Here is a 19,509-nt window from a genome sequence, read left to right as displayed (position 1 = left end):
AAGAGTTGGTTGTCATGGAAACAGCATGTCAAAGTTCAGGTACGGAATAATAATAATAAAAAAAAAAGACACCCATACATGCATAGCAAGATACATTGAATACGAAATGACATGAGATTTTATTAGATGGTTTAAATTACTTGAAACAAAATAATGGGCTTTTTAAAATGAGGGAATTAAATTATTTGGTACGCTTGTAAATCTTATCCATGAATTCAGTAAAGATCATCTTCTTGACACCAACGGATTCATCTAATTTTTCAATCAATGCATTCAAATCATTGAAAGACTTTTCTTCATAAGCCTTGTAGACAGACTCAATATTGAGATCAAGGTAGAGTTGCTTGACCTTGGCCTCGGATTCAGCGTTCTTTTGGCCATAGTTTTCATCAAGGATCTTGCGTTGTTCGGGGTTAGCCAAAGCCAAAGCTTGGTTGATCAACCAAGAGCACTTGTTGTCCATGATATCAGTACCGATCTTACCAATGACTTCAGGGGCACCGTAGCAATCAAGATAGTCATCTTGGACTTGGAAATATTCACCCAAGGGAATCAAAATATCGTGAGATTGCTTGAAGGCTTCCTCGTTCTTGATACCAACCTATCCCCAAACATACATCAGCCTCTGGGCTGCACTCATAGAGGATATACAACTTACCATATGCATGGCTAATGCGACAGGAAGATAGAAGGAGTAGTAGGCAGTCTTGTAGATGACAATGAATTGATGCCTACAGCAAACCAATAAGGACACATTCATCCCCCCTCCCCCAGAAACCATATCCAACACTTACTTCTTGATAGAGAACTTGCTCAAATCGACATCATCCTCAGGAGCAGTGATAAGATCACAGAGTTGGCCGAGTTCAGTTTGGAAAGTAACTTCATGGAACAACTCAACGAGCTCGATATAATAGTCGGTCTTCTTGAAGTATTTCTTCAAAAAGATGTAGATACAAGATTCAAGGATGAACGCGTCATTGATGGCAACCATGCCAACACCCTCGCTCTTGTACCAACAAGGTTGACCACGACGAGTGATGGAAGCATCCATAATATCATCGGAAACCAAAAAGAAAGCTTGAAGCTATCAGGTCCATGATATTAGTTTTTCGTCAGTGTGTGCCCACTGAAAAGACCAACTTACAAATTCAATCAACCAGCCCAAAACAGTGGCCTTGAAGATATCATCCTCGGTAACAGCATCACCCTTCAAGATACGAACAGTATCAACAACAGAGATGCCACGGTTCAACTTGCCTAATAGATAACATTTGCTTAGATTGAGTGCTATTAAATGCCACATCAAATAATCGGTACATACCACCGGGCACATTGTAATACAACATCTAAAGTACAAAGTACACAGAAAAACAAGTAGATGCAAGATGAGTACATACACTCTATCATCTCTCGCCTCCCTTCCCTCCTTTTGATTGACCTCCTTACCTTCTTTGTCCATTCATAAGCATCTTCAGGCATGTTGTACTTGCGAAGCTCCAAAAGCACCTCGTCAGCGAGGGTAGGGAAAACCTTGAGGAAAGCTTGTCTGTTTTCCTCCTTTTGTAATTTGACAGCAACCATCTTTGATGAATATAAAAAAAAAAAAAACCTGTTTTGAATCTAAACACGCGAAACAAAGAAGAAGAATGAAACGAGAAGTATATATTTTTTGAGTTTTGTAATTGTTTGGATTCAAATCCAGATCCAAACAGGTTTGCAAGGTCAGTGTCCCGTTATGGACATCTCATGTTGGACAATGAAATGAAAACTTGATCCACATTAAAATCTTGAAGCGATTCTTGATACACACGCACGTATACAAAGGCAGGGAGAAAGGCCTCCAGGCGCTGGACAAACACAAGTTCATCTGTATTAGGGCTCACACTCCAAGTACCATACGCAGTCCTGAATAGAATGATAATTTTGTATATCGCATCAAGACTCATATTTGAGTTTGCAAATCGCAAAGAATAAAGATGCTAGATATATCAGTCCTCAATAAAAGAAGAATAAAATAGTTAAGTAAAGCTATAGTAATGTGCAACCCCCAATTTCCTTCTGATTCGCATCACAAACATCAATTGCCTTCATGGCAGATGTATTTTGGCCAGCCAGAATTAATTTAAACTCAGGAAATCGTCTGCTTGAAAAGGCAAAATTGTGATTCAAAATCGACCTGTTTGATCTATTTTACTAGATTTGATTATACAAGTAGTGATGATCATCCGATACGCTTCTATACTTTCTGAGTACTTTTAAAGGCACATTTAATGGTGCTAATTATAAGTTATGTTTTGAACAAGCTTATTGAGCAATTTTCGAAATATGAAATAAGGCTTATGGCCAAAACGTCGAAATTTTACATTTATAAAATTCACAAATTAGTTTTCAAGAGCTGCCTTGAGGCGGTAGAATCATTTTGGTTTAATATATGCCATAGTCAAAGTCTCCATTTTTACGGTCAAAAACACGATCGTTTGATCTTTGTTGAAAACCATGAGGTGTACCCCTCATGGTCTGGAGTCGATTTTTCGAGATGATTTTTTTTTTAGTCCTAACATAGTTGAGCAAAAATATCAATAAGAAACTGTTAGAGGGGAGCAATCGTTCGGTGCTACTCTGGCAGCCTGAGACAACTTATAACACGAGAAAACGAGACTTCAATGTGTCCACATTTCGCTATGTTTTGCATTCTATTGAGAAGTGAAAGGTACTTTTAACGTGCTCACTGCCCGCATATGAGTCGTTTCCATTTGTTCAGACGTAAAGCATTGTTGCAAAGTCAGACCTAGAGTTACGAGTTGTTAACAGAGGGTTTCTAGGTAATAATGGAATGCGAAAAAGATAAAATGTGAGTATATTTTTAATAGGTAATGTTATTCCAGGTAGCATTCTCACTTTTGCCTGATGCTAATGAGCCTTATCTACAACACATAGCTTTAGCAGACATATAATTTTCTCCCTATAACAAGATTATTGGCGTAAATTTGTATTGAATCAGCTTTCGCAGCATCACGATGGAGCGCTACGTAACGCCTAATGATACAAAGTGCTATTTATGTGAGCATACAAGCTAGGTTTTTATAACAACGAGTACAATGTTGCATGCTCAATGTCATTATGAATGTGCTTTTTCATTGGCATTTGAATAAATCAACATGTACATACAAAGTCAAGATTTGTTACTCACGTCATTATCGCAAATACGAATGTCGCTTTCTCGCAGCACCGTCATTGATTCCAAGTGCAAGTTAATTGATTGAGTTTGCTGAATGCTGACATTTCTGTAGTTGATCTACCTTACATTTGATTTAAATGACGTGTATATATATTGTTCACCAGCATGCAAGAGATCACTGAAGGCTGGGGTGTTTGTATAGGTTAGATAGAGACACCACGACCGCACGCAGAAACCCAATATACAATTTTTTCCACCTTGACCAATCGCTACAAAAAGAAGATTGAACCTCTACGTTGTATATATTATAACACAACTAATTATATATGACAATAACACATCGACAAAAGCCTTCTGGAAGCACACTGAGTGCCGTTACAAATGCAGATGGAGGAGGATCCAGTATTGACGACAAAGAACCGCCTAAATATCACTGCGATGCTTGTTCAAACGACGTGACCAACACTGTTCGTATACGTTGTGCTGATAAAGATTGTCCAGACTTTGACCTCTGTGTGTCCTGCTTTTGCGGTGGTGCAGAGCCCGTAAAGCACAAGACATGGCATGACTATCGCATCGTCAAACCACACAATTTCCCGATATTCAGTGAAGACTGGGACGCAGATGAAGAACTCTTGTTGATTGAAGCTGCGGAAAAGATGGGTATAGGTAATTGGCAAGCGATAGCCGACTATGTGGGTACCAAAGGCAAGGGTGAATGCGAGCAACACTATCTGGATGTGTATGTGTCTAGTCCCAATTGGCCTCTTCCAAGGATGAACCTCAAGTTTGAAACAAGCGAAGTGGAGTGTCGTGAACGCAAACGTCAAAGGCTGCAGCAATCCCGTGGTATGACACCTCGCAAGCCAATGTCCTCTCAACCCAACAATGCAAAGCCCATCACCAGCGGTCCATCTTTCCATGAAATTCAAGGTTACATGCCGCGTCGTTTTGAATTCGAGACAGAATACGAAAATGATGCGGAACAGTTTGTCAAGGACATGGTCTTTAATGACGACGACACAGAGGAGGAAATAGACCTCAAGGTGATGGTGCTGGATATCTACAATTCCCGACTGGATCGTCGAATGGAGCGCAAAAACCTCATATTCGAGAGAAGATGGTTGGACTTTAAGCGTATGCAAGCTATTGAACGAAAGAGACAAAAGGAAGAGCGCGACATATACAACAAAACTCGGGTGTTTTGCAGGCTGCAAACCGAAGCAGACTACGACATGTTTGTGAAGGGATTGGTGAAAGAGCAGCAATTAAGGGATAGAATTGCGACATTGCAAGAGTGGAGACAGGCGGGCCTCACCACCATTAGACAGGGAGAGCAGTACGAGCGTGAAAAGCAGAACCGATTAGCCCAACTAAAGACATTTGTATCATTATCGAGCGAAAGAACTGGACCCAGTGGATCAATACAGAGAAACACATACCGTCAGCAAATGGCATCTCTTGCAACATCCAACGGCGCTAATTACTATAGAGATAGACCCACACATTCTGCGTCGACACCAACACCAACTATTACATCTGCTGCTCCTTCGGGAGGTCGAAAGCCGGCTAATCCATTAAATATCAGGGATGCTGATGGTGTGCATTTGCTAACAGAAGAGGAGCAAGTGCTGTGTTCAACTCTGCGTATCATGCCCAGACCCTACTTGGTCATCAAAGACACTATATTGAAAGAATATGCCAAACTTGGATATATGAAACGAAGACAGTGCCGCTCATTGATTAAGATTGATGTGAACAAGACCAGTAGAATCTACGATTTCTTTGTGGAAAGTGGGTGGATCAAGGCCTTCAAAGATCCTGCTACAGCATCAGCAGCTGCGATTGCAACAGCACCTACAGCAACACCACCACCACCACCACCACCAGCACTACCAAATTCTGTGTCAATACAGTCGCCAACAGCAGCACCCACAGCATCCTCATCACCTATCCCTCCTCCCGCTACTGCCACGGAGCCCTCTGCGGACACAGCCATATCTGAAGCTCCACCAACCACAGACTCCATCCCTACACCACTAATGACAACAGAAGCGAACTGAATCTAGTTTCGATATAATATATACACCGAGGACTAATTTCTTCATGTCTTGAATTGCCTCATAATTTCCTGTTCTATCCTATTTTTTCCTTTCTCCTTTGCGTAAAAAGACTGGAATAAAGAAGCAAACAATATAGAAAAAGTCATGACCATCTTTGACGATCCACGCAGAAACCACATTATAGTGAGATCCATCATTCAAGATGGACATTCTTATCAAATGGAATACAAAGATCAGATAAACGTCTTGTTTTACTTGATCTTGAACTTGCACAAAATCAAGAGCAAGTAATCCACAACGTGCTTTCTCTATGAAAAGGCTTACTAACGCATTCTGTGTAATAGTCCCTGATGAACAGCTGAACAAGGTGTACCAGCATGTTGTCCACACTATGGATTCACTGCTGATCCCCAAGATATTAAAGTTGCAGAATCCCATCCACGAGAGCGCTTGGCAAGTCCACCTTGGCGATACAGACATGTATGCCGAGTACATGCGCTTCTTTGACCGTCAGATTCTGTGTCATGGTGTTGATAATGCAATGAAGCAATACTATTATAACAGCCCTCTTGCTCATTCTGTAGGGTCACATCGTTTGCCAGTCGCTCACCTGGCGCTTGGCGTCAAATACAACTTGAATGAGCTCATTGCACAGGCCTTGGCTTATTTGGTTACCACATTTCAAGACAGCAGCTTCTTGAAGAGTCAGCCAGCTTCACTGTGCAATAGTGGTTACCTGACTGCCTATCAAATCCTAACAGATCAAGTCAGAGTGGATCCACGCTTTGGAGCAACCCATGATGCAATTGCTACAAACCAAGTTGATCATCAGCAAGTGCAATTGCCACAATGCAAAAAGGTTTTTAAACATACAAAGGAACTGCTGCAGACCTATACATACCTATGGAAGGTACCTGATAATGTACACGATGCACTCAATGAACTACGGTTGGTAGCAGCGCACATGATGATCTCGCCTGTCAAGAGTGGCTTCAGACGGCAGAACATGGATATGGGCACTGGAGGGACATTGCTCAACACGATAAATGCTATTGATATTCTCTATCCCAATAATAGCTGCCCTAGAGACATTTTGCTTGTACAGTTTCTCAATGTCATATGCTACTACATTGCACTTGGACGCCCCAACATCCTGGGTCTCTGCAGCAACAATGGCAAACACAAGCAAATCAATGAATATGCTACCATTCAAAAGATGATTGATAGTAACAAGATCGACACTGTCACCGTCTCTGCTTTATTGGCACTAAAGGAAGCACAAACCTATCATCTCCACCCAGTTTATAGCAAGGTTTCCAACTATTTACAGTAACGATCCGCTTTCATCTTTTCTCTTCTGTCTAATAAAGCCTCTGCAAGACGGCCATCTGTCCTTGCTTTCTTCAGTTCACGTTTATCTGCGCTTGTTTGATGCACTTTGCCTCCTCCCCAAGACTGATATTTTTTACTGCATGATGTCTCTGTTAGATCCATGTAGACAGACACTTGCCCTGCTAAACACTTACACATTATCCACCTCTGAGCCAGTTCCATCCGATTTTTGCTTTTTCGACTTTGGTTTGTACTTGAATCTTGACTGACAGTACACTCTGAATGATTCGCAGAATCCAACGTCTTCAGCATCTGCACGAATACGAACACCTCCACCTGCAATTTCGTCGACCATCAAAAATTTGCCATGTACGCTTTCAAATGCAATGCCTGACTCTGTCACTGTAGGCTTCCATTCTTCCTGACCACCAATAGCTTCACTGTCGCATGCTACTACGCCAATTTTATCGCTGCTCAGATATTTGCCGTTGGCAGATTTGAATGTAAATGCATTCGTCGATCCTGTAATACGCGACCCCACAAACACTTGCTGCATGATGGTGGGCTCAGGTGCTGTCTCTGACAGATCCGGCAGGGGATATGCCATGAAACGGTCATCTTCATCTACAGTGAGACACACAGGTGGGTCGCTTGGATGAGTGATGAACAATGGCCCCATCAAGTCTTCCAAATTGTCTGCTCTGACCCAAACTAACCGCACAATATCAGGTCAATGGTGGCGTTGTACTATGTTCTTCCAAGCGCATACCTTGGTCTGTTGTTTCGCTATGTTCTCTTTCTTCCTTTTCATCCGCACGATGCTTTCTCTTCTTCTTTCTACAGCTAAAGGCATCAGTATAAAGGCTTTCACCGTGGAATTATTTGCCTTACTTTTGCTCTTTGTCACCCTTGAAGATGAGCTTGTTCTTCTTTTGTGGTTTATCAGACATTTAGTTTGGTATTTGTACAAGAAAGAGAAGTGTAAGCAAAAGAACTGACAATGCTCAAATAAGGTCACTCACAACAGTCCATACAAATTACCCCATTTGATTGGGCAGCTTACTGTCAGATTCAAGCAAATGTTTATTACAAGTTTGAGGTGACGATGATTTCTTCAGCATCAACAGCATTGATGAAATGCTCAACAGATACATCACTTCTGACTGCCTTGATGGAATTCACAATGCTATCCAGTGTTGTGCTATCCTCATCTAGCATGTACTTGAATTTGTATTTAGGCACCTTCTTGATGGTCTTCAGTATCGTAAAGATGGCTTCGTTAAACTGAGGATAATACCACCGACCATCAATCTCGACAGTCTCAACATTTGGGTAAATGCAAATCAAATATTCCACGACTGAAGCAGGTGCATATCTTCCGATCTTCAGCGTTCTCAAACTGGCCATTCTCTTTAGATCCGCGTAATCTGAAGAGAAGCGATTAAAGTGAAAGAAATCAAGGTCCTTTGCTTCCAAGTACAATTCCTTCAAATGAGAGCATGCTTGCAAGATATCGCCTAGCTCTTTGATTGTGAAGCTTCCCATCAATGATAGTTTTTTAAGTTTTGTAAATTGATTCATGTGTCTTGCTATTCTTCCTTTGTCTGGAGGAGAATCTCGGTCATAATTGTAAAAGTTGAGTGTGATAGTTTCAAGTGAATCCTTGAGTAATAGCAAAGTTTTGAAATATAAGTAACTGAAATGCTGATTCTCTAGAATTACTTTGAGATTCCAGGTCTTGTTTGGCGAAGCTTTGATGATGTTGCCAATTTTATAGTAAAAGTAATCCTCGTTGTTAATCAACATGCCTTTAAAAATCTCGAGATGTGGAGTGAAGACAAGATCCATCAAATTCAGAAAGGTACGATTCCAGTCAAAGACATCTCCCAGTATAATCTGTCTGACAAATCGTCCTTTGGTAGGGTGTTTCTTCATGAATTCATGGAGTAATGAGACGCTATCCTTGTTGTTTACCACGATGTGCGACAGTTGCTGAATGTACTTCAAGTCAGGATGGTTCCAATATTTGCAGACCAAGCGGCATTGTTTGATTTGCTTGGGCTCATTGATGTAATGGATTATACGCAGGTAGAGCTCTTGAGGTATTGTATCCCACATGGTTGGTTACGTGTTGTGTATGTGAGTTAAATGAGAAGAAAAAGACAAGGAATATAGAATTTGCACACACGTGAATACTTGGCTGCGGCACCACTGCTGCTACTACTAATACAAATACTACCTTGGTTGGCACTGACCATGTAACCTTGCCTGGGGACGAGTCATAATTAAAATCATCTCTAGACGTGTTCAATGGTTCTCTTGTGCATAGTGCGTGATTCGTTGGAACAGTAAGCACAAATGCTTTCCTGGCTTTGTTTGTACTAGATGAACGACTGAAAAGAGCAATCTGGATTATAAAGTCAAGTAATTCAAAGAAGAGCACGCAAGTGCCCTTGTACATGTGGAACTATCCGTCCCAAGTCATACTGTTTCTAAAGAAAACATTTGGCAGTGATCAATTTCGCAACAATAAGCCTTTCATTAAAATCCTCTCAGTACCTGACTTTCAGTAGCATTCTTTGTCTCGCAGTGATTGTATAAAAGAGACCAAGAACAAACGAGACACGGGTCATTTATCTTTATAGGCTTTGCCTTAAAGATATGCGGCAGATGAAACGATCAAGCCCTTTCCTGAATTGAATAAGGTTTATACGAAAAAAGAATCACAACCCAAAATAAATCGTTGAATCGAGCAAGGTTTTGACAGATCCACCATTAGTGTCATACCTATTTAAAGGGTCTTCTTTGTGGGGAAAATTAAGCTTTTTTTTTCCCATTTTTTCGCCTTTTGTTTGGCTTCATGAGAAGATTCAAAGAAAGATCATGCCCCTCTCCCCAGGCTCTTTTTATCTTTTGAGAGACGAGATTAAGAACTTTGGCTTGTGGTTGGCTAAATCATTATCGACATGGAAGATGTGGATCATTAACGATGCTTGTTGAATGATAGTTTAGCGCATTGAATTATCCTTCCTATATGATTTGAGTAATAATGATGTTAGATTTCATGTTACAAAGACGCTATATAAACAATAAGAACTGTATGACAACATCACTAAAAGGTATAAAGCGATACATCAACCCCTAAGTATTGTATCTCTTTTTGCACATCTCCAACATCTACAGATTATGGCTACATCTTGTTGTCATGGCAACGGCAATTCATGCGTTTCTTTTAAATACAAAAAAAGTGCTGTTATGGCGTTCTTCTTTGATAAATAATACAGCGTTATGTCATTTATTCTCACCCAAAGGATGTTGGGAACACAGAGGCGTCATGCAAATAAAAAGGATGGTAATTTCTTAATATAAGCTCATGTATCACACCAGTTTTTTTCTCTTTTTTCTTTATCTTTTTTCTTGTATATCCCCCTCCCTCGCCCTCGCCCTTTCTTCTTCTTCTTTCTTATATTTCTCACAATCAATACTTTTTTTTTTTTTACCTTTCCTCTTTTATCTAAAAAACCAAATCAAGAAATTACATATATGCAGTCATCCAATTATTATCAACCCAACCCACAGCAGCAATACATGTTGCAGCCATCAATGGTGGATGATAATTCCATCTCTCATGCTCCTCCTGGCAGCGGTGGTGGTGAAGAAGACGATTCTGATGGTAGTGGCATGCCTGATAAACGATCTGGAAGAAGAAAAATCAAGATTGAATACATCAATGATAAATCAAGAAGACACATAACATTCTCCAAGCGAAAAGCTGGTATCATGAAGAAGGTAAGCGTGAGTGTGCAAGCAATGGCAGTTCTACTAACAGTTGCTTTTAGGCTTATGAATTGAGTACACTGACAGGTACTCAGGTCTTGTTGTTGGTTGTGTCTGAAACTGGCCTTGTATACACATTTACTACACCTAAACTCCAGCCTCTTGTCACAAAGCCAGAAGGAAAGAACTTGATTCAGTCTTGTCTGAATGCTCCTGATCCAATTGAATCAACTTCTTCATCGTCTATGGATCATCATCACCAGCAAGCACAACAACAATCTCGATCTGTCATGACAACCAATAATGCACCTACATCCCCACCTACGGTTAGTACTACCCACAATCGTTTTTATTAGGTAGATAGATTGGTATCTAGAGTGGGTGTTCATTTGAGTGAGAGTAATATTGGGCCAAGGGTGTAGATATCATCAAGTGCCCAAACAAATGAAAGAACAAGAATATCACTTGTGGTTTGGAGAAACGTTACACTTCAACTTCATTATAACAATATTATTATTTTCATCACATATACATTCACACACATTTTTCCGCCCAAATGCCAACAAACACATACACATACACTGAATGCCTCTATCTATCTCTATTCTGTATATCATAGTATTAAAGGGCTTTGTATTAAATACATTTTCATTTGAATATGTAGACAAACAGCAATCACTATCGACCAAATCAATCTTTAGATACTAGTAGTAATGATGCTTATACTGATGATAGAAAGGTACTATGATGCATGTGGGTTCTCATGATGGAAATGTAACGTTTGTGGAAAATAGAGTTTCGGTAGCATGGTCGCTGCTAATCCGCCTTTGATTTTAAACAGTGCACCAGGTGCTGCTAGCTCTGAACATCAACAACAAATGTCATCAAACTACAATCCAATGGCCTATCCATCTTACAGTACTGCTTCGGCAAATTCAAACACTTCACCAAATGCAAGTTCATTGTATCCCTACAACTTGCCAGCCCAACAACAGCCAGACAACAACAGATATTGGAACAGTAACACGCTTGCCAACAATACCAGCAAGCGTCAAGATAATGTTAAGCGATAAACAGAAAATGAATAATACGAATAGTGTACAATAATGTATTAATGACCACATTGCTTATGAGTTGTAGCAAGCATCATAGCAGTATGAACAATGCAAATCAAATTATATAGGCTTATCACTAAAACCCCCACCTCCCATATATATATATATATATATATATATATATATATATATATATATCTACAACAATAAAATATCTATACGACAATGCCATGTACAAAACCTTGAATTTCATATCGTACGTTTTATAGTGTACAAGCTCGCATGTATACATGATGATGCATTGATCATCCACAGAGAACAACGCCTCAGAACAAAACACATGCTTACAGGCACTTGATAATTATTTCTCTTCCAAAGCTTCATACTTGAAAAGAACTTTTCAGACTGTTATATGCCCTTTTGTATTATATTGGCGTTTCTAGTCTAATAACAACAACTAACAAAACCTGAAGCAACTTGCTCTAAATTAGATAGTTTTGTAGTAACCATTACGGAAAGCTCCTTATTTGTAAAATGTTAATCAAGGTTACACTTGTTTTTCTCACCCTACTACGAAATCAAGTCGATGAGGTTGAATTTTTTTTTCCCATTCAACCATAATATTAAAGGGAGCCACTTGCAGTGCACTGATAACTGTATCATTTGTCATTTATTACAAACGATACTAGTCTGATATTGAGACAGACAATGTGCTTTCAAGATTTTATACAAAACCAACAGATTGCTTTGGCTTTTTAGCCATGGTCACGTAGATTTGGTAGCAATTGTCAGGTTTTCTTTTGCGCGTAAGCAATTACTCTGGCTAAAGTTGATAGCCATCTCATCACATCTCATCTGATATTGAAACCCTATATTCTGCGCATTACTGCTCAATAACAACGAATCAAACCTCTTTTAAATGCTATTTTACATCAAAATTAGCTTGAAATATGATAGTGCCAACATGATTGTTCATCGTGAGTGTCTATCTTCTATTTCATATGGTGGTAAACTACAACAACCATCAACCAAATGTTTTTCCGGACATGCTCCGGGAAAATTCTCGAGCATATTTCCGGACAAAGCTAAATCGGGCCGATTCCAACCAATCATATTTGTTTGAAATGAAATGATCACATCTATCATTCTGCTTATAAAAATTGTGCAGGTTTTGAAGTAATGGTATCTGGCATATTTGTAGCTCTTGTAATGGCATAATAGCTTATAATAATGTTGGCTAAGTAAGGAGATTTTGCTAGTAGTCAAGTATATATGATCGGATCCCGTTGTTGGACAGATTAAACAGACAATTGCGCAACATGATCCTATTACTAGGTTCTCTATTTGATATTGCAAGCCCAAAAAGCATTGAATCAACAGACAAAAAAAAACGGATGTATAATAATCCCTGACGGATTTGACAATACAAATCTACTTCCACATAATTAAAGCTGACATCACAAGAGCAACATGTCAATAACATCAATAACGATTGTCTTAACATTTGGGGCCCATTAAAAGAACAGTAACTGGGACAGGCTCCTGTGAGTCATCGTGTGGAAGTTTATAAAATATATGCTTAGAGCAAGTATGCAGCACGTTGAGCAGATGCTAATTGGACAAAATGGGGTAAGTTTGACGTGGGTGTTTCCAGCCATGATTTAATATCACCCCCGTTCAGTTGTGCACGCTGTTCCCAGAGTATACACACACACTTTCGAATTACAAGTGATCCATGGCCCAATGAAATCCAAGAAATCTGCCAAATGTCAAAAATATGGCATAAACTCAACTCAACTTGATCTTTACATGTACTTGACATTACTCGATCCAAACTACATTGTAGAAAAATGTAATAGGCAAGCAGGCAATACTATCTTGCATAAACAACGTTGATTTTATGATCTCTTGCTCAATGTTATATGACTAAAAAAGAAAAAAACTGAAACTTTTTTTTTGTTTAATCACAAGCCACCATACATAGATTCCTTTTTTTTTTTTTTTTTTTTTTCTATATTGAAAGACATATCTTTGACGTGGTAAGGGCTATTTGTATTACCAACAAATTCTTTCCTTTTTCAACTCCTTCTGAACAGGTTAAATATCTATACATCCAACGTTCTATAATATTCCTTTTCATACTTACATTTATTTCTCCTCTTTGATTTAGACTCTAAACAAAAAGTAGGTTATGGAAAACAACAAGGATAAACCAGTTTCAAAGGAAGAGCAACCTTCCGCCGAAGAACAACAAAAGCAATCGATTCCTGCTCCTATTCCTGAGAAGAGCGCTTGGAAAGTTGAAGTAACAGAGAAAATATCTTCCGAGATTAGCGAAGTTGCTGCAGGTAAGACGTCGATGCTTCGATTCACGTTGACATCTCTCATCAAATATCTCGACATGTACACAAATTAGACTGGCCCGCTCCCAAGGATGCCGCCGCAGAGACCAGCAATGTTGAAGAGAATGACAAGTTTGTTACACCCAAAGTTAAGAACAAGGGACAATGGAAGCCTTTCACACCCACCATTGTTCATGCTTCATCATCTGCTTCTCGCTCATCTCCTCGTAGAAGCAACCGTCGTGCCAATGGCGAGGTTCGCACCAACAAAAAGTCCAGCACCGCACGCAGAGGATCCAAGTCAAAGGAAACCACCAACAACACTACTGCCTCGGCCAACAAGGACAACAAGGAGACCAAGCCTGTCAAAGATGATGAAAAGAAGCCCAAAGCTCGTTCAATCCGCCCCAAGAACTCTTATCGCAATGGTCAACGTAAAGTCCCAGCTTTCGTCAATGTCGATGCCGATACACTCAAGATGTACATCATGCAACAAATGTAAGTAGCATTGCTGCTGGTGATTCATGGAAGGAGGGATCATGGAGACCAACTAGTAGTAAAAAAATTTTTCAACATTTTTTTGCTCAACTCAATTTTTTTTTTTATTTTTTATTTTCAACACAGTGAATACTACTTTAGCGTCGACAACTTGTGTAAGGATGTGTTCTTGCGTCAACAAATGGATTCCAATGGTTTCGTTGATTTGAGCTTCATTGCCAATTTCAATCGTGTCAAGGGTTTGACCACTGATCTCGATTTGATCCGTGAAGCTTTGGACAACAGCCAAATTCTCGAAGTAAAGGGCGAAAAGTTGCGCAAGAGAGAAGGTTGGGAGACCTGGCTCATGCCCGCTGTTATTCCTGGCCCTACGCCTGTCAATCCCACTATTCCCAAGCCAACCACCACCGCCGCTGAGGTTGCCAAGCAGAACGCCCCTGCTAACCCTCAACCCACATTAGCTTCTTTGGCTGGTACCACCTTATTGCCTGCTGTTGTTCCCAAATTGGCTGAACGTCGCAAGTCTGTAGCCAAGCCTCAACAAAAGGAAGAAGACGATTTGTTTGATTTTGATGAGGACGATGATTTCATTGATGGTCGCCGCAACGATACTGTCAAGAAATACTACCTTTCTGACGAAGAAGATGAGGATGACGATGATCTTGAAATGGATGATGAGACAGTTGCTCGTATCATGATTGTTACTCAACGCAAAACTGATCGCACTCATACCAACTTCAACCGTGCAAAGATCAATGAAGACATCTCTGATATGATCAACGAAGGTCTCTATCAATACGAGTCTGGTCTCGGTGGAGCCAAGCAAAACATCACCAAGGTTGGCTCTGTCGGCAAGGATCAATTTGATCAATTGAAGCAACGTGAACATCAACATGGCGAACAAGTTGGCGCTCAAATCTCCAGCACTACCATCACCGCCAAGCCCATCAAGAAGAATGAGAAGACCACTCCTCGTTTCTATGCTGTTCGTCCCGAATCTCTTCCCAGCTCTGCCTTCTTTGGCACCACGCCTACCAAGACTAACGATCAAGGCCATGTCGGTTGGGTTTTGAGTGATCAAGCCTACCATTACAACCCCAATGACTTGTTATCTACTAGCTATGGCAAGTCTCCTGCTGCTGACGGTATGCTCTCCAGATCTATGGATATGGCCCACTCCTTTGGTAACTTCCAACATCCTAGCCACGAGTTATTACGTGAGAAGGGCTTTGTTCAACACAAATACTACAAGTACCACGCCAAGGCATTGAGAGAGCGCAAGCAATTGGGTGTTGGCCATTCTCAAGAGATGAACACATTGTTCCGTTTCTGGTCTCACTTCTTGCGTGATCACTTCAACAAGCGCATGTACAATGAATTCAAGAGATTAGCAGTGGAGGATGCCAATCAAAACTACAGGTAAATTGATAACAGTAATCGGATCAAATTTAAGGTTCAGGATGCTCATTGTGTTTCCATTTATAGATATGGTTTGGAATGTCTTTTCCGTTTCTATTCCTACGGTCTTGAGAAGCGTTACCGCAAGGAGCTTTTTGAAGATTTCGAGGAATTAACATTAGCTGATTATGAGAGAGGACACTTGTACGGTCTTGAAAAGTTCTGGGCATACACTTATTACCGCAAGGATAAGAAGAAGAGAGAGCTCAAGATCAACGATCAATTGACTCAATTATTATCGAAATACAAGTCTGTTGAGGATTTCAGAAATGCCGAAGCACCCAAGTCTGAGGCTGATGATACCTACAAGGTGCCTTTCCATGGTGTAAGTAGTGCTTTATAGATGTGCGAGTGCTTTTGATTGACTTTTTTTTTTGATTTTGTAGAAGGCTAGAGGTAGTGTTAGTGGACCCTCTGGTGCTGCTGCTCCCAACGCTTCCAATGCCACACCTGCCACAGCAACTGCTTAAATTTTCATCGATAATTGAATTATACTCCCATTTGAAAATGCAACAAAGTACACCACAAAAAAATCTAAAAAGTTCAACACAACAACACCAAAAAAAAAAAATCATAGAAATCTGACCTGCTTACACCTTTTTCTTTACTATATTCTTCCCCTTTTCTTATTATATATATAAATTTGTCCTATTAAATAAATAAAAAAAAAAAACTATAAAAAACCCCAAACTTAATTGATATTGCAGTAGTAGTAGTAGTAGTAGTATGTGTACTTGCAAGCGTCGATTCATGCAATTTTGGTGAAACAAAGAGTGAATCGTTTTGCGCATATCATGGAAATAAATTACATGTTTTGTAGTCGAAACGGTTTGTTTGTAGTACTTACAAATGAACATATTTATTGAATAGATATTAACAATGAAAATTGATTTATATATGAGTTGGCGAGGAATTTGATAGTATCAACAGGTTAATCCCTCCAAAATGAGGTGATAGTAGAGCAATTACAATTCGGCAATGGTGCAAACCATCTTTCCAAAGTTCTTGCCCTTCAAGACATCAACAAGTGCTTGAGGAACGTTGTCGATACCCTTGACAATATCTTCCTTGTACTTGACTGTACCATCGGTCAACATGGGGGTAACATCCTTGAGGAAAGTCTCCTCAAAGTCCATGTGATCCATAATGATAAAACCGTCAAGCTTGATTCTCTTGGTGACAATGTACATGCTGTTATACAAAGGCTCAGGCTTGGCGAGATTGTATTGAGAGATCATACCACAGGCAATGATACGGGCAAAGTTATTAGCGACAGCCAAGACAGCATCAAGCATTTTACCACCAACACCTTCAAAGTAGACATCAATACCCTTGGGGCAAGTCTTTCTCAAATTTTCTTCGATATCGCCGTTCTTGTAGTTGAAGGCGTCGTCAAAACCGATAGACTTGAGGTATTTAACCTTTTCATCGCTACCAGCTGAACCAACCACGTACAGACCCAATGCCTTACCGAATTGACCAACCAGCTGACCAACAGCACCAGCAGCAGCACTGACATAGAGAGTCTCGCCCTTCTTGGGCTTACCAATTTTGTGGAGACCATAATAGGCGGTCATACCAGGCATGGCAAGGACGCCAACATAGTGGCTGAGGGGAAGACCATTTTTCTTGGCATCGTTACGAACAACATAAGCATGTTTGGCATATTGAGCATTGACTTGAACGTATTCAGCAAAGATACCTTGTCCAGTGCGACCATAGACGAGATCGTCGACCTTATAATCGGGGTTGTTGGATTTGACAACGACTGACATGGTGTCACCAGTCATGGGTTCATTAAGAGCAAAGGCAGGAGCATAAGAGTCAATAGAGGCATCACGCATACGACCTCTCATGTAAGGATCGACAGAGATTTCAAGAGTCTTCAAGATGAAATCACCCTTGGGAAGTTCGGCCTCCAAATCGATGGTGGATTCTTTGACTTGCATGTGCTCTCCAGCAACAGGGAAAGTAGAAGGAATCTTGGTGAAAATAACTTGCTTGTTGGCGACCATTGTAGTAATGTATGATTGACAAAATCTAAAATAATTGAATGGAATGAATTGAGAAAACACCCAAGGTTTTTATACCTTTCATGATAAAAACTGAGACATCTGAGGTTCAACATGCATTGCATTCAATTATTCAGCAAGCTGGAATAATGCTGCCCTAAACATGATGAAATATGCGAAATTAAAAAGACGAAGCTAAAGCTTATAAATCAAAATGTGCTCAAGATAGGAAACTCTAGACATGCCATGACGATCGCATTACTATGACAGAGGTATAGTCGATAAATGCAGAGCAAATCAGATGGAAAGGGTCTGTTTTATCTCGTTTTTTTTTTCTAGCTCTTTCGACGCCAAAATTTAGAAATCAACATGTCGTTCAGAAAATCCCAATTTACGCCAAGTCTCACTTGATATTTAAGTTTACAAATCTGTTCGAGGGCACATTCCACATAGGCCCATTCAATGCAGGATACTCTAGATTGGTACGTATGACAATGTAGGAAGCGTATGTACAGTCTTACCGTACCACTGCAAGCTTTCCTTGGGGCCATACGTCAAATGTCGCTTGAAGCAGCTCGCATGAATTGAATCGACACCCCCCCCCCCTTTCTTAAGAGAATGTGGCCCCATCCGTTTTGGTGACTTGGGACGTACTTGTCTCTATCTCGTTACTGGACACGCCACTGCTTCTACAGTTGCAAGTTCATTACGGCAAAACTATTTTTTTTACGACATCATGACATGATCGGATTGAATCTCCACCAAAAATGTTACTACTAGTCATAGTCTGCATTTTGCCATCATGAAACTAGAACTTCTTTATGCGATTTCTAACATTACCACTTCAATCATTCTTTCGACTCTACAAGACCATGTATCCAACAGTTACTATTGCCAACCAAGACATTACTGTAAAAGGATGCTCAACTACAGATGAATTTAATCAAGTCATGGCGTTCCAGCCTTTCAAAGACTGGCTCCAAGCATTTGAGGAACAACAAAAGCAGAGAAAAAACGAATTTGATATCAACTCGATCGATATTCAGAGCATCGACTATTTTGGATCTAAAAAAGTTGGATTTGTCAAATTTAAAGCAGACGTATCGTTCAGGGACACTGGCAAGAACGCACCTGGCATTGTGTTTATGGTAAAACTGCCGCGTTGGTATAATGCAGCTACGTGTACTCAAATAGTCATTAGAGAGGAGGCGCTGTTTCCATGTTGATCATCCTGAAATCGCAAGGGCAAAAGGACAAGATTCTACTGACCTTACAACCTCGTATTCCTATTCCACATCTCAGCTTTCCTGAGCTGCCTGCGGGCATGTTGGATGGATCAGGCAATTTCTCAGGAACAGCGGCCAAGGAAATCAAGGAAGAAACGGGGCTTGAGATTAAAGAGGATGAGTTGGTAGACATGACAGACATGGCGTATGGAGATAAATGGAGAGGTGTTTATCCCTCAGCAGGTGGATCAGGTAATACGGCTTGGTTAAATTCGCGGTGCTTTACTAATACGTGGTGGCATTGTTAGACGAGTTTTTGAGATTGTTTGCCTGCATCAAGCATTTGGAGAAATCACAAATTGACGAATTGGAAGGAAAACTGGCTGGGTTACGAGACCAAGGAGAAAGCATCACTTTAAAACTGATTTCTATGGAGGACGCCTGGAAAGCGTCACCGGATGCCAAGTTATTGTCGAGTTTAGCGTTGTATGAAGCTTTGAAATCAAAGATTACTACTTGATTTGCGAAACAAAAGTGTATTTGCTGATTAGATATAAGGGATCAT

General features: G+C 40.2%; 10 protein-coding genes across 10 annotated transcripts; 6 read left to right on the top strand and 4 right to left on the bottom strand.

The window, feature by feature from the left end:
• Positions 1-181: 181 nt before the first annotated feature.
• Positions 182-1,584, bottom strand: GDH2_1 (NAD-dependent glutamate dehydrogenase; the record flags this gene model as incomplete). Its single annotated transcript, XM_064819634.1, has 6 exons — positions 182-601; positions 659-731; positions 795-1,087; positions 1,148-1,260; positions 1,325-1,349; positions 1,450-1,584. 6 exons carry the CDS (start codon positions 1,582-1,584, stop codon positions 182-184), a joined length of 1,059 nt encoding a protein of 352 aa, XP_064683554.1.
• A 1,923-nt stretch (positions 1,585-3,507) lies between these two features.
• ATC70_000214 (uncharacterized protein) lies at positions 3,508-5,244 on the top strand (the record flags this gene model as incomplete). Its single annotated transcript, XM_064819633.1, has 1 exon — positions 3,508-5,244. One exon carries the CDS (start codon positions 3,508-3,510, stop codon positions 5,242-5,244), a length of 1,737 nt encoding a protein of 578 aa, XP_064683553.1.
• A 310-nt stretch (positions 5,245-5,554) lies between these two features.
• Positions 5,555-6,577, top strand: ATP5 (ATP synthase F0 subcomplex subunit OSCP atp5; the record flags this gene model as incomplete). Its single annotated transcript, XM_064819632.1, has 1 exon — positions 5,555-6,577. The coding sequence occupies one exon, from the start codon at positions 5,555-5,557 to the stop codon at positions 6,575-6,577; it is 1,023 nt and encodes a 340-aa protein (XP_064683552.1).
• A 189-nt stretch (positions 6,578-6,766) lies between these two features.
• ERG20 (Farnesyl pyrophosphate synthetase) lies at positions 6,767-7,526 on the bottom strand (the record flags this gene model as incomplete). Its single annotated transcript, XM_064819631.1, has 3 exons — positions 6,767-7,287; positions 7,346-7,413; positions 7,468-7,526. The coding sequence occupies 3 exons, from the start codon at positions 7,524-7,526 to the stop codon at positions 6,767-6,769; spliced, it is 648 nt and encodes a 215-aa protein (XP_064683551.1).
• A 136-nt stretch (positions 7,527-7,662) lies between these two features.
• On the bottom strand, positions 7,663-8,694 carry ADA2 (Transcriptional adapter ada2; the record flags this gene model as incomplete). Its single annotated transcript, XM_064819630.1, has 1 exon — positions 7,663-8,694. The coding sequence occupies one exon, from the start codon at positions 8,692-8,694 to the stop codon at positions 7,663-7,665; it is 1,032 nt and encodes a 343-aa protein (XP_064683550.1).
• A 1,425-nt stretch (positions 8,695-10,119) lies between these two features.
• On the top strand, positions 10,120-10,709 carry ATC70_000210 (uncharacterized protein; the record flags this gene model as incomplete). Its single annotated transcript, XM_064819629.1, has 2 exons — positions 10,120-10,365; positions 10,416-10,709. 2 exons carry the CDS (start codon positions 10,120-10,122, stop codon positions 10,707-10,709), a joined length of 540 nt encoding a protein of 179 aa, XP_064683549.1.
• A 450-nt stretch (positions 10,710-11,159) lies between these two features.
• ATC70_000209 (uncharacterized protein) lies at positions 11,160-11,426 on the top strand (the record flags this gene model as incomplete). Its single annotated transcript, XM_064819628.1, has 1 exon — positions 11,160-11,426. The coding sequence occupies one exon, from the start codon at positions 11,160-11,162 to the stop codon at positions 11,424-11,426; it is 267 nt and encodes an 88-aa protein (XP_064683548.1).
• Positions 11,427-13,599: 2,173 nt separating this feature from the next.
• ATC70_000208 (uncharacterized protein) lies at positions 13,600-16,176 on the top strand (the record flags this gene model as incomplete). Its single annotated transcript, XM_064819627.1, has 5 exons — positions 13,600-13,756; positions 13,825-14,248; positions 14,375-15,667; positions 15,734-16,031; positions 16,093-16,176. 5 exons carry the CDS (start codon positions 13,600-13,602, stop codon positions 16,174-16,176), a joined length of 2,256 nt encoding a protein of 751 aa, XP_064683547.1.
• Positions 16,177-16,671: 495 nt separating this feature from the next.
• Positions 16,672-17,721, bottom strand: MCM1_1 (transcription factor of the MADS box; the record flags this gene model as incomplete). Its single annotated transcript, XM_064819626.1, has 1 exon — positions 16,672-17,721. One exon carries the CDS (start codon positions 17,719-17,721, stop codon positions 16,672-16,674), a length of 1,050 nt encoding a protein of 349 aa, XP_064683546.1.
• An 869-nt stretch (positions 17,722-18,590) lies between these two features.
• Positions 18,591-19,464, top strand: ATC70_000206 (uncharacterized protein; the record flags this gene model as incomplete). Its single annotated transcript, XM_064819625.1, has 3 exons — positions 18,591-18,866; positions 18,920-19,196; positions 19,253-19,464. 3 exons carry the CDS (start codon positions 18,591-18,593, stop codon positions 19,462-19,464), a joined length of 765 nt encoding a protein of 254 aa, XP_064683545.1.
• Positions 19,465-19,509: the final 45 nt, after the last annotated feature.

The sequence above is a fragment of the Mucor velutinosus genome, assembly GCF_035048745.1.
Source record: "Mucor velutinosus strain NIH1002 chromosome Unknown tig00000041, whole genome shotgun sequence".
In the NCBI taxonomy this organism is placed as follows: Eukaryota; Fungi; Mucoromycota; class Mucoromycetes; order Mucorales; family Mucoraceae; genus Mucor; species Mucor velutinosus.
The sequence above is the reverse complement of the archived record's forward strand: the minus strand, read 5'-3'. Positions and strand labels throughout refer to the sequence as shown.